General features: G+C 48.0%; 1 protein-coding gene across 1 annotated transcript in view; it reads left to right on the top strand.

Annotated features, from left to right (window-relative positions):
- Window positions 1-12,732, top strand: part of Sipa1l2 (signal induced proliferation associated 1 like 2) — a 92,827-nt gene that overhangs the window by 25,822 nt on the left and 54,273 nt on the right. Inside the window, 4 exon segments of the mRNA XM_059263803.1 lie at window positions 17-120; window positions 5,528-5,685; window positions 8,029-8,605; window positions 12,341-12,615. Of these exon segments, the coding sequence (XP_059119786.1) occupies window positions 17-120; window positions 5,528-5,685; window positions 8,029-8,605; window positions 12,341-12,615 (1,114 nt within the window).

The following is a 12,732-nucleotide window of genomic DNA, read 5'->3' on the forward strand; positions in this document are numbered from 1 at the left end:
ATTACTTTGTTTTCAGCGGATTCCACAGGGACTCACTCCCTCTATACCACATACAAAGACTTTGAACTCATGTTCCACGTGTCAACGTTGCTTCCATATATGCCAAACAACAGGCAGCAGGTAAGGCCTCCTGTGTGAGTCATGTATGTCCCCATTCCCATGTCCACCAGCACATCCATCCAGCCTCCCATACCCACCGTGCAGCTGGGGAAGAGTGAGACTGAAATTTTACATTTAAGCCATAGGCTGCTCCTGTTAAGCTGACACTCTCTGTTACTGTAGCATATCTGAGCCTTTATGGGAATATTGTTGTATTTTTAATTGATCAGGAAACTGAGAAGCTGACTATGCAGACTTTTTAAGAGAACCCCATGTCTACCATGTTAGTTGTGAGAACAGCTGTGTTGACCGACAGGTTTCTACATGTGGGTAAATAACTTATTTATAGAAAATATTAACTGCAGTGGGAGCTAAACCTGTTCTTGGCTGCTGCTCCTCATTGGGGTTTTACTTCATTATTTAATGACACAATGTATTGACCCTTTGTAAAATGGGGAAAGGATTCTTCTACACTGGCAGTCACTCCCATAGACTTAAGAAGTGTTGAAAGCTTAACGATGCCTAAAACACCACAAAGTAATTAACAGGATGTTTTGTAGAGCTATAAAATGAGTTTCGTTTTGTTCGTTTGCTTTTTTTTTTTTTTTTACCGAAATTACTAGAATTGATAGCAAATACTGGCAGTGCTGCAGCTGCTCTGTGAACTTGGGAGTTCGGGGCATGTAAGGTGGTCCTGTGGAGTAGCAGCCCCACCCCCAGCCCCTCTAAAGGAAGAAGGCTGCCTGAGTGTCTGGAGGTGGCTCCTAGGGAAGATCATAGCTGCTAGGATGTGATTTGTGGCATTTGTATTAGAGTTAAGACAGGACTGAGGTAGAGTCCTTTCTGAGCATTTACATTTTGGACACAACACCTGCATTCCTGTGCACAGAGACCGCAGGGTGGCCCTAGAGGGACTGTCTGAAGAATGAAACATAATTAATGACAGAGCATTACTTCATTTCCTTTTTAGTTTAATTTTATTTATTTTATGTGTATGAGTGTGTGCTGGGAACTGGTGTTGCAGATGGTTGTGAGCCACCATATGGGTGCTGAAAACCAAACCTGGATCACCTAGAAGAGCAGCCAGTGCTCTTAACTGCTGAGCCATCTCTTCAGCCCTGAATTTTCTCATTTCTTAAACATTTGTGAAATCCATGAATTGAACCAAAACTTATATATGTTTTTCCCCAAAGAAGAAACCAGCTGCCTCTTCCCCCTACCACTAGTTTTAAGCCCCAAAGGTCCTTCAGCTAGGAAAACCACTGGGCTTTGCCCTGAGGAACAGTGCTTTATACTTCGCTCCCCCCCCCCCCTTCTCGGCACTCCCCAGCTGAATGTTTTCCTTAGACTCTTAGCTCGGTCCTTGACCTTCCTGAATGACCCGCAGCATTTTCTAGTATTTACTGTTCTTCCCCCTTCATCTTTGGAAGATCTATCCCTAGATTCCTGGGATTACCAGCCTTCACTGCCAGTCCCAGCTCTCAGTCCCTGAACAACATCATGTGCAGTATGCCCAAATTTTATTGTTACTGCTTTATAATCCCATAGGTGTGGCTCATGGGTATTTTAGGTGACTAAATTAGCATGTTGGCTTTGCCCCCATTGCTAAAGATCTGGATGCCTCAATAGTTTTGGCAACTTTCTTCACCCAGGCATTTGGTAGACGTTGCTGATTGCAAGCTGCTGGCGGAATGTTCTGGGTTTAGCTAAACAGTGGCACTCTCTGATCATGGGCATGGCTATTACAATTTTGCCACAGGTTCTCCTGATTCTTGCCATTTCTCTCATCCCACAAATAATGCCCACAAACTTAATAGCAAAAGCAGAAAAGTCTGAAGGGCCAGTCTCACGGTAACTGCCATTGGACTCCGCCCAGCTGGAACCCCAACTCTGCCTGTACCCCTGGTCTTAGTAGCAACAGAGTGTTTGTAACTTGCTAACTGGTCCAGGCTTGTCCTCAGAGGATCTGATTTCGTGTGTTTGTGCCTGTAATAAATCAATCTGGGAGCTGCTTGTTGAGGTAGTAAAGTCCTGGGAACATTCAGCAGGCCTGAGCTCTTCCCACAGGAGAAGCTTTCCTGGCCCCTGGACCCTAAATCTCTACACAGGCTAAGCTCACACTGGTCTCTCCTAAGGCTGTGTTTCCTGTGCGCCCCTTCTCTGACCAAACCACGGCTCAGCCAGCATGTGACGTCATTACCAAGAACTTCACAAGGCAACTTCAAACCTCACCTTGGCAGAGACACCCTTTCCTCAGAGTAGGCTCATGAAAGAGGAGACAGCTCAGTGCCTGGCACACTGTAACCTTTTCTCTCTTAGTGCATATGTTCAGGTGGCCCTGACTGGAAAGGGGCATCAAACCCTGTGAATTACTCAGGAGTGACCAGGCCCTTGGGGTTTTTGTTTATGCTCATAGTGGACTTACAGGCTGCAATGCTTGGGTTGGGTTGGGCTGTGTTAGACTGGCTCCAGGCCCTGCTGTGAAGGGTTTTGCACCTTCTGGGTCCTGGTTGCTACAGCTGATGAGCACTTGGATCCTAGAGCAGCCTGGCTTGTTGAGTGCTCTCTGAGCAGATCACGGTGATGCCTGTGTCCCCCTGATTGACACTGTCTGCCAGGATACAGCACAGACGTGGCTCTGTGGTTTGCCTCTTCCCCACCCCTGCAGAGGAATGACCAGCTTGAGGGCTGCTGTGGAAGCTGAGGGCTGGGAGAGGCCTTTTCCACCTTGGCCTTGTCAGGAAAGCACTGAAAATCCACGCTCTGTTCTGTGTCTTCATCTTTATCTGTACAGTATCATTGCTTGGCTGGTTTGTACATTTCCTCTTGCTGTCAGTAAAGAATGGTCATATGAGATGGTAAATCAGTGATGAGTGTTTGAAACATCAGTTAAATTGGAGGTGGACTTGCTGATGGGAACCAAGAGCTACCAGCTACCTTTTGTGCTTCTGTGAGGAGCAAGAAAGGCTGTCTTTGGGAAGACAGGCCTTGTTTAACTGTACGAGGCTATCTGCCTCTGTTGGTGTGTTGGTGCTTTGAGACAGGGTCCTACTGTGTGCCGCATGCTCGTAGCTCAGTCATTGAGTGCCAAGGGACACGGTGTACAGTGAGTGCTCTGGACACATGTGGTGCAGAGCCCCTGCCAAGCCTTTGGCTGTCTTAGCTCTGCCATCAGTCTAAGATGGCCTGTGCTTTGGAAACTAAATGAATGATGTGCAGGACAGGCTTTTGTGTTCTGTGTTCTACAGCTGTGTCCAACCACAGCACCAGGCCTATTTCTCCTTTAACAGTTGCTTCATTCCTGATCTTCTGTGTCTGATCACATGTGAAAATAAGCTTTTCAGGTATCAGGGAAGAGGAGAGAACTGTTTTGCCTAATGTAGTTTTTACTGTAGTTTTCTTCGTGTGAATTTGAAATGGTACATTTTACTTAGAGGTATATCGAAGTCTGTTAAAATTGTGAATTTGAACAGGGAGGCTCAGTAGACCTGCTACCGTGTATTAATACATGTTTCAAGACTTCTCTGGCAGTGCATTGAGTTCCCTGTGCTGAGAAAGTTAACCACAGGGTATAAGTGGGACTCTTCCCGGCTGTGACCATGGGTCTCACTGGCCCCTGGAGGACTCTGAGGAGGAGCTTTGCATTTTCACTTCCTGGGCTCTTTGTGGGTTAAGGTAAAAGCCAGGAGCTCACTATGGCTCCTTTTTATTTGTGAGTTTAAAAGGTTTTAAAAGTTGAACTTGATGCCCTGGACCATGAAACATGTTCCATAGGGCAAGGCCGTGATCTTTGTTGTTGCCAGTGAAGGGAGATTTACTGCTGGAGATGGGCACAGTCCTGCAGTGATGGCACCCGCTCTTTGGGGGGTGACTGGCTGCATCTGAAGTGGAGGGGGCTCACTTCCATGCTGCTTGCCTGTATTTCCAGGGGGGCCTCCTGTGTTTGTGTTGGCGGGGTGGGGGGTGGGGGGTTGGTTGGCATGTAGTCACTGGAAGGTGAGCATGGTTTGAATGCACAGTGTAAGGTTTGTGTGCCTCATTTATTCATTTAGCAAATGTGCATTGGGTGCCTACTTGGTGCTGGGCATGCCTTTGGAAGTTAGGAAGCCAGTCAGGTTATCTCCTGTCCTTGGGAAGACCACAACCTATATAGGAACATAAACCAGCCAGTGAAAGAGAGTGGCGCCTGGGTGACCTAGGTATGGGGGTAGAGTGGAGATGCAGCCTTGACAGACTTCTCACTATCAAAACGTCTGAGAAAGTCAATGTGGACAAGGAAAAGGTTTATCATAACACACAGCTTCCAGCGTTTCAGTCCATGGTCACTTGCTTCTTTCTGGGTTTCTGGTCTCTGTGGTGAGGTAGGAGGGCATGTCAGAGGAAAGCTATGTACCTCATGGCATCTGGAAGACTAGAGGTAGGATACAAGATATGCCCTCCAGGGCCCTCCCACAGTGTCCTGCTTCCTCCAACCAGGCCCCACCTCCTCATTTTCACCCCTTCCCAGTAGTGCTTTCCATTATGAGTCCTTTCATAGATTTATCCACTGGAGGTCAGAGTCCTGGAGACTCCCTCACTTTGCCAGAGTGCCCCAGTGAGCTCTGCTGAATGGGGACAAAGCTCTCCTGCTTGAGGTTTGGGGAGACATTTCAGATCCAAGCCTCAGGAGCAGAGAGGATTGTCCGGGTGAGGTATGCCAAGACCTCATTGCACATCGACACAGGAACTGTCCAGGAAGAGCTTGGAATGAAGAGCATTCTTGGCAGAAGTGATGTCAGAAGCAACTCTGGCTTCTTCCTCTCCCCTGGACTTTCAGTTTTATAAGATTGTAAGAGATAGGGTTTTCTAGCTGCTAGTGTAGTAGAATTCTGGATTCATTAATTAATATGGATCGTATCAAAAAGCCTAGTTTCAGTTAATTAGTTTGAAGACCTATGCTACCCATGGAGGCAGCCTTCTGGTTTTCTTGCAGAAATGCAAGCCAGCATGGGAGCCAGGATATGTGTATAGTAGGTCACCCCTCCCTGAACCCCGTCTCCTCCTCTGAGTTGAAGTGCTTAAACTATAAGTTGTCTTACAAGTATATTGAGCACTAGTATGCTCTTTTATAATGAAAGATATAGCTGGATAAGATAAAAGGAAAGAAAATAGAAGTAGATTTCTAAGTAAAATGGATAGCTGGAGTTGTAGTGGAGGATAGCCCACTTCCCTCCCAGGGGCCCATGTCATGCTGTCTCTGATGACCTTGGGTGTTTAGATTTCTGTTCCTGAGGGTCTTCTGCTTGTGACACCCAGCTGTCAAGATGCTCAAGGCCATTGGAACCCAGGAAGGGCTTCGCTTCTCCCTGTTCCTTCCTCAGCTGAGGACGAGCAGGTTGTCTCTATCAGTGTATTTTGTGTCACTCTGGGTGTTTCCTTCCCTGCACAGCTTCTGAGGAAGAGGCACATTGGGAACGACATCGTCACCATCGTCTTCCAGGAGCCCGGTGCCCTCCCGTTCACCCCCAAGAACATCCGCTCGCACTTCCAGCATGTCTTTGTCATCGTGAGGGTGCACAACCCCTGCACGGAGAACGTGTGCTACAGGTGAGCCTGGGCCCTGCCTCCCACTTGGCTTGCAGTTCTTCTCCTGCACCCATAACTACCGAATTTCCCTCCCTCCATTCGTCCCTCCTCCCTCCTCTCCCACTGTGTAGCCTAGGCTGGCCAGGAACTCAACCTCCCAAGTGCTGGGGTTGTAACCTACCTGATAACAATTTTTATTTACTTTGGATAGTGCTGGCAATTGAAGCCAGGACTACTTTGTGTGTGCTGGGCATGTAATCTCCTACAGAGCTACATTTCCTAGCCTTCCTCATTCTGATTACATTTTTGTGAGCAGTAGTTGCCTCCTTCCATTGAAGAAGGAAGTACCTGGCTACTCAGAGTAGTGGGGTTCCATTTTCTGCTTTTCTGAGAGACTGCACCAGGGCCCATGGCTGGCACCAGCCTCTCAGCTAGGTGGGGTGGCTTGTTAGGGAAATGAATGACAGGTGAAATCCTAGAGACGCTCAGGCAGAGCCACTGAGACCCAGCACCCACTTGCCTTGTGACTTTAAGGCCCCAAGACCATCTTCACTAGGCCTGCTTTGAGTCCTGGCTCCTATCTGAGGCTCTGTCCTAGGCGGTGACTAGGATGAATGACTGCTCTGTGTGTTGATGGGAGTGCCCCTGCCTTACTGCTTGTGTTAGGGTATGGGGCTTCTTTATTTTCCTTTTTTTCTTAACTTTTCCATTTTCATCATACGTGTGCATGTGTGTGCCTGTTTTGCATGTATGGGCACACTTCTGAGAGTGTCCACATGTATGTGTGTGTGCATGCAAATAGAGGACCAAGGTTAATGTCAGGAGTCTTCCTTGGTGGCTCTTCTCCCTTATTCACCAAGGCAGAGTCTCTCAGTTAAGTCCAGAGCTCACTGGTCCAGTTTCTGGGGATCCGAACTCTGGTCCTCAGGTTTGTGCAGCACGTGCTCTAACCACTGAGTTTCTCTGCTCTTCTTATCCTTCAATTCCTTGTCTTAATGTGGAGGACTCCCACACCCACTGAGGAAAAGGAGTATGCTGCAGAATTAACTTAAATTGAGCAAAGGGATGCCACCGGTCCTCATGGACAGCAAAGCCCTGGGAAGCTAGAGGCCCAGGCCCCGCCCCACAGGCACGACACCAGTCTGAGCACTCTGGCCCTGCCCCATGTGCAGCCCGTTTGAAAACACCCTGGAAACCGCTCGTTCCTAGCTTACCTACTGATCAACTTGCAAATCATGAGGAATCTCTGGCCCACTGTGAAGGATCTCCTTCACGAGGCCTGGACTCAAACACAAGGTCAAGCTTTCCTTAAGTGATAACTGTTGATGCACCTCTGGCCTAGGCCACTGGCCTACCTTAAGAAAGGGATAGTCAGAGAATATGTAATGTGTGTTCTATATAAACACTGCTTAAACCGAGTGGTATTGGTGCAAGCATGGTAAGTCGCATCTCAGGAGTTTCTGGAGCCTTCCTCAGCAATAGGCCAGGTCTACAGCTTTATCGTTTTGGTACTGTTTTATTGGATGCTATTTTTAGTCAAAGCAAGCATTTTGGTTACTTTTCTTGTTGTTATGACAACATGGCTGACAGGCACTCTAAGGGTTAAAGACCTGTTTTGGCTCACAGTTTCCACCTGTCCTAGTCAGGGAGGTATGGCAGGGACTCCTCACACCTTGATGTCCCACCTTGATGTCCCACGTGCAGAGTGCTCTGGCTGAGGGCGAAGATGTCACCTTTAAGGCCTGCCCCTGGTGGTGGGCATCTACCAGCTATGCTCCATGTCCACAAGGTCCCACTAGCTGGGGACCGAGTATTTAAACACATGAGCCTGTGAGGACATTTCCCATTTAGACCACAGCAGGTATTTGAAAGTACTTCCTGCCTTTATTCTTGCATCATGTCCTGTCTTCTGTTCTATACTGTGAGATGATTTGTTAGCACAAAATACTTTGGAGGCACATATATTTTTCTTTTCTTTCTTTCTTTCTTTTTTTTTTTGGTGCTAGTTAAATTACTATGGGAGGACTATTTTCTAAACCAGCGTACATCTTTTATAGAGCATAGCACTTCTCATTGTTCTTCTGTGTAGATAATGGAATATTTTGGTTCTTCTGAGAGTCACTGGCTTTTAAAAAATCAGAATGTAGCCTCTCATTTAATATTTACTGATTTAGTTCAAATGAAAGCCAGTAGAGTGTCTCAAATATTTGGTGGTACCCCAATAGGTCCATTGGTCCTTTTAAAATTAGAATAATAAGAGTCTACAAAATAGATGGGCTAACCAGCCTGTGTGGGGACCTGTCACCTTAAAGAAGGAAAGAGAGAGCCATGACTTCGCTCATTTCATTTTTCTTTCTTCCTCAGCGTTGGCGTTTCCAGGTCAAAGGATGTCCCTCCCTTCGGTCCCCCAATCCCCAAAGGTGTAACTTTTCCAAAGTCAGCCGTGTTCCGGGACTTCCTTTTAGCCAAAGTAATCAATGCAGAAAACGCAGCCCATAAGTCAGAAAAATTCCGGGCCATGGCTACTCGAACGAGGCAAGAATACTTGAAGGACTTGGCTGAGAACTTTGTCACGACCGCCACAGTGGACACTTCTGCGAAATTCAGCTTCATCACCCTGGGTGCAAAGAAGAAGGAGCGCGTCAAACCGAGGAAGGATGCACACCTGTTCAGCATCGGGGCCATCATGTGGCACGTGGTGGCACGGGACTTCGGCCAATCAGCGGACATTGAGTGTCTGCTTGGGATCTCTAACGAGTTCATCATGTTGATAGAGAAGGACTCCAAGAATGTTGTGTTTAACTGTTCCTGCAGGGATGTGATTGGCTGGACCTCTGGGTTAGTGAGCATCAAAGTCTTCTATGAAAGGGGAGAGTGCATCCTGCTGTCCTCAGTGGATAACTGTTCCGAAGACATCCGAGAGATAGTGCAGCGGCTCGTGGTGAGTATGGCTTGTGTCTTCCACTGTCTGTACGTCACAGTCCCAGCAAGCTGTGCGGGGGGGAACTCCACCCGTGATTTCAGGGCTTGGGCAGTCAGAAGCTGTTCCAGTGAGGGCTGCGTTCTTTCGTTTGTTTGTTTGTTTTGTTTTTCTTTTGAGATAAGGTCTCGAAGATTCAGGCCAGTTTTGAACTCACCACGTAGCCAAGGGTGACCTTGGACTTCTAATCCACCCGTCTCTTTCACTTCGTGAGTGCTGTGATTACAGCTGTGATCTACCATATCCGGTTTTATGTGGTGCTGGAGATCGCACCCAGGGGCTCATGCATGGTAGTTGAGCACTCCATCCACTGAGCCACGCCCCCAGCCCTGCTGGTTGTTTTTTAATGTGAGTCATTAACCACCATGGTGAAGAAGCTACCCACAACCACATGAGGAGAAAAGCTGAACCAACTTCAAAAGAACCGTTTCCATAATCATTGAAGAAAAACCAGGAGAATTTTTTATACGTTTGTGTGATGGACACAACACACCTTAAAAACCACAGAATTGCTGTCTGCTAGCGACTGGGTCCTCTCTCCTGCTCCCTTTGTGCATGTTTGTATAACAAATGTTTTGATTTAAATGTGTTAATCTCTTGTATTTCACAAACGTGGGCATTAAATTAGAAAAACCTAAAAAAATGAGAAAAGTCATCCGTCTTCAAAGAGACTTCTAAAAGAGATAGGATTCCTTGGGGCTGGGTGGGGCAGATAAGTCAGCTGGTAAAGAGCTCCCCGCACAAGCACGAGGACCCATATTACATCCTGAGCACACGTGGAAATAGACATGGTGCCCTGCACCTGTAATCCCAATACTGAGGAGGCAGAGATAGGGGAATCCCTGGGGCCTGCTGGCCAGCCAGCCTCACCTAAATCAGGTTATAGTAATAATATAATAAAGAGACCTCATCTCAAAAACCAAGGTGGACATCTCCTGAGGACTGACACCCAAGATTGACCTCTGGTCTCCATACACATATACATGTACCCACATGCACACACATATCAAGATAAAAGATGGAGTCTAGCCAGGCAATGATGGCGCATGCCTTTAATCCGAAGGCAGATCTCTGTGAGTTTGAGGCCAGTCTGGTTTACAAAGCAAGTTCCAGAGCAGCCAGAGTTGTTACTCAGAGAAACCCTGTCTCAAAAAAAAATAAAGATGGGGTCTTGCCATGTAACTCAGACTGTCTGGAGCTTACAGTATATCCCAGGCCAGCTTCAAACTTAAGATCCTCTTGCCTCAGCATCCCAAGTGCTGGGATTATAAGTGTGTGTCACAATGGCTTAATGTGATTTTTAACCCCCAAACCCCTACATTGTGCCAAAGATGTGAAACAGTCACATTTTTGTTCCCAACTTTAACAAAGCAAATTCACATTCTCTTTGGGTGTGTACAGTAGAGCAATAGCAATAAATTTGCTGTTTGGATTTCTTGGTGTAATATAAGAACAAAGCATGTTTGGGCCATAAAACATCCCATTATTAACTCCTTTCCCAAGGAGGATGTATCACATAGTCAACTGAGACTCATTAAACAAGGATATGGAGTCCTTCCTGTCCTTTCTTCCCACAGAGGGTGAGTCTCTCTTTCACTGTCAGAAGGCCAGTGTGAGAAAGAGTAAAATCAGTTAGCACTGGTCAGTGTTGGAGTGGTTACAGTCACTGCAGACAATGTCTACAGAAGACCATCGTGTCAGAGCTGGTAGGGACACCGCTTTTTTGTACGTGGTGCACTTACTGTCTGTTGCCTTTGGTACAGAGTACAGCCAGAAGTGTACATTGTGCATACAGGAGCGGGGGAGAGCTCACTCCCAGAGGGACCTTGGGTATGCCATCTGAGTCCTGGAAAGGCATCCTGAGAAGGGCCATTGTTGGATAGAGGTCCCCTGTCACACGTTCAGCTCCTAATAGATTTTGAGTAAAGACCCTACATTTGTGTTGTCCAGTGGGCCCCACAAATTATGTAGCTGTTCCCAGGTACGTGGATGGGAGACCGCTCTTTTCCCCAGGTTACTGAGTCTGCGTAAGTATGTGGGGCACTCCAGAAACAAGGAGTCCTTGGTCTGACTTCAGGAATGTCTGAAAGCAGGAGACAATAATAATATGATAATGAAGGGGAGGAAGTCAGAAACAAAGCCTGGCCAATGCTCTTGATGCTCTTCCGTCTAGTGCCTCATAGTGAGTTTCAGGTAGCAGTTGCGTTCATATCTGCCAGCGCGCAGGCGACTTAGATGCCGCCTGTGTCAGGGCTGCTTAGAACAAAGTTGAAAAAGAGGTGAAGAAAATGTCTGTCGAGGTTGGACACTACGGAATTGCTCTGTTAGCAGTTTGAAATTAATTCAGATCATTGAAAACGTGAACCTTTTGGAATTTCACTCCTCACTGACACGAGTGTCCCCTTTCTGCTGAGTCCCCGGCATCACGCTGGTCTCGGAGAAGCCAACTGGCAGTGTGTGCACTTTTGTAACCATGGAAACCTAGGCCAGATGCTGATGCAGGGAGCAAGCCACAGCTCCCCAGCTGTACTCACAGCCACGGGGCTCGTTAATAGGAATGCATGTGTTGAGAGCCAGGTTCCTGGAAACGGAGTTTACTGAACTGAAACTCCATACACTGCCCCCAGGGCTTTGGAGATGGGGGGATGATACCTCCCAACTTGAAATTTCCCACAAAAAAAAAAAAATGATGTCATCACCTTCAAATGATGTTTAATGAGCTGGCTTTTCCTTTCATGGCGTTGCAAGCCACATTGCATCAGTGCCTCAGAGGGTTACCGTGACTAATTACCTCACTTGCAGCACCAAGCCACTGAACTGGCTCTCTCATGTTCTTCTTGGGGTGCTGTGTAGACTCCTAGTCTTCCAGAGGAGTGTCACTGGAACTGCCTGGGGTGACCCTTAGCCTCCAGGGCATAGGTGAGAGAAGGAAAGGCAGTGGCAGGAACAGAGGCCCCTCTGCCACCTACAAGCCCCATGATGATCACAAGGGCCCTTGGTACCAGATGGACATGGGTGGTCACTCCCAGGAGGCCTGACGGGACAGACTAGAAGTCTTCAGACCAGTGAGTGAAGGACAGCTAAGGGTTTTCTCACAGTCCAGTCTCCCCTGGGCCCTTCCTGCACACAGAGGTAGTGACCGAGTGTGAGAACTTTGGGCCATGTTTTGTTGTTGTTTTCTTTCAAGTTACATCAAAGTATCCATCCAGTAGGCCTTAGAGTTTGATGGTTGAGACAGAAAGAACAAGGTCGTCTCGTTCTGTCTCTTGCTGTAATCTATATAGGAGAGTAGAATTCAGTGCCTCCGAGTCCTGATAGCTGTCAGGGAGTGGAGGGATGGCACACACATGCAAAGCTCACAGACTGCTGGTTGCGGCTTCTCAAGAGCCAGGCTGCCTGCTGTGTGCTCTCCGTGGTCTGAAGACTGAAACTGGGGCTTTGCTTTCGTTGTTCTTTGTCAAGGGCAGCCATGGTAAACTCTGGATTCAGATGTCTTCTCGGATCACTTGGACGGGACAGGACGGGACGGGGGGGGGGGGGGGGGGGGGGGGGGGGGGGGGGGAACAAGGGGTGATTGGGGATAGAGCCGGGGGAGGGGGGCGCTCACTTAGATGATGTGTGTGGGTCCCCAGTAGGGTCCCATGTAGCCAGGGAGAAAGGCCAAACCTGTGTCTAACAGCTTCCTTCCCCTCTTAGATAGTGACAAGAGGCTGCGAAACTGTGGAAATGACCCTGAGGAGGAACGGACTGGGCCAGCTCGGCTTCCACGTGAACTTTGAAGGAATTGTTGCCGATGTAGAACCTTTTGGCTTTGCCTGGAAAGCGGGCCTTCGCCAAGGGAGCCGCCTCGTGGAGATCTGCAAGGTGGCTGTGGCCACCCTGACCCATGAGCAGATGATTGACCTGCTGCGGACGTCCGTGACTGTGAAGGTGGTCATCATCCACCCCCATGAGGATGGCTCTCCCCGCAGGTAAGACCAGGCAGCTGGGCAGTGTGCACCATCACAGACGCATTCCTCCCTGCCTGCAGGATCCTCAGAGAGCCAGTCAGATGTCTCTGTGAGTGCAATGGTTAAAGAACTTTAGAT

This window comes from Peromyscus eremicus, chromosome 5 (assembly GCF_949786415.1).
Source record: "Peromyscus eremicus chromosome 5, PerEre_H2_v1, whole genome shotgun sequence".
Classification (NCBI taxonomy): domain Eukaryota; kingdom Metazoa; phylum Chordata; class Mammalia; order Rodentia; family Cricetidae; genus Peromyscus; species Peromyscus eremicus.